This window comes from Penaeus monodon, chromosome 29, assembly GCF_015228065.2.
Source record: "Penaeus monodon isolate SGIC_2016 chromosome 29, NSTDA_Pmon_1, whole genome shotgun sequence".
Classification (NCBI taxonomy): Eukaryota; Metazoa; Arthropoda; class Malacostraca; order Decapoda; family Penaeidae; genus Penaeus; species Penaeus monodon.
Genome location: NC_051414.1, coordinates 13815312 through 13815561, shown reverse-complemented (window position 1 = coordinate 13815561; position 250 = coordinate 13815312). Strand labels below are relative to the sequence as shown.

Genomic DNA, 250 nt, shown 5'->3' with positions numbered 1-250 from the left:
GAGCGAGAGTCAGAATGCGACAGAGAGGAAGCGAGGCGAACGAAAGGAAGCAGAGAGCTACTTACGTGTAATCCCAGACTCTGCCTCCGCGGTGGAACACGACGGGGTGGCCGTCGGGGTCCACGCTCACGCCCGCCACCTGCCCGATGCCGAGCTCCTCGCCCCAGCCGCGCACCTCGCGGGGGTGGGCCACGGGGGGCGCGCCCTGCGGAGGGGGAGAGGGTGGTGGGCGCGAACTGCTGTCCGGTTC

The 250-nt window shown here is 69.6% G+C and overlaps 1 protein-coding gene across 1 annotated transcript in view; it reads right to left on the bottom strand.

Annotated features, from left to right (window-relative positions):
- The window catches only part of LOC119591754 (peptidyl-alpha-hydroxyglycine alpha-amidating lyase 2-like), a 13265-nt gene that overhangs the window by 8299 nt on the left and 4716 nt on the right, over positions 1–250 (bottom strand). Inside the window, 1 exon segment of the mRNA XM_037940501.1 lies at positions 66–205. Within this exon segment, the coding sequence (XP_037796429.1) occupies positions 66–205 (140 nt within the window).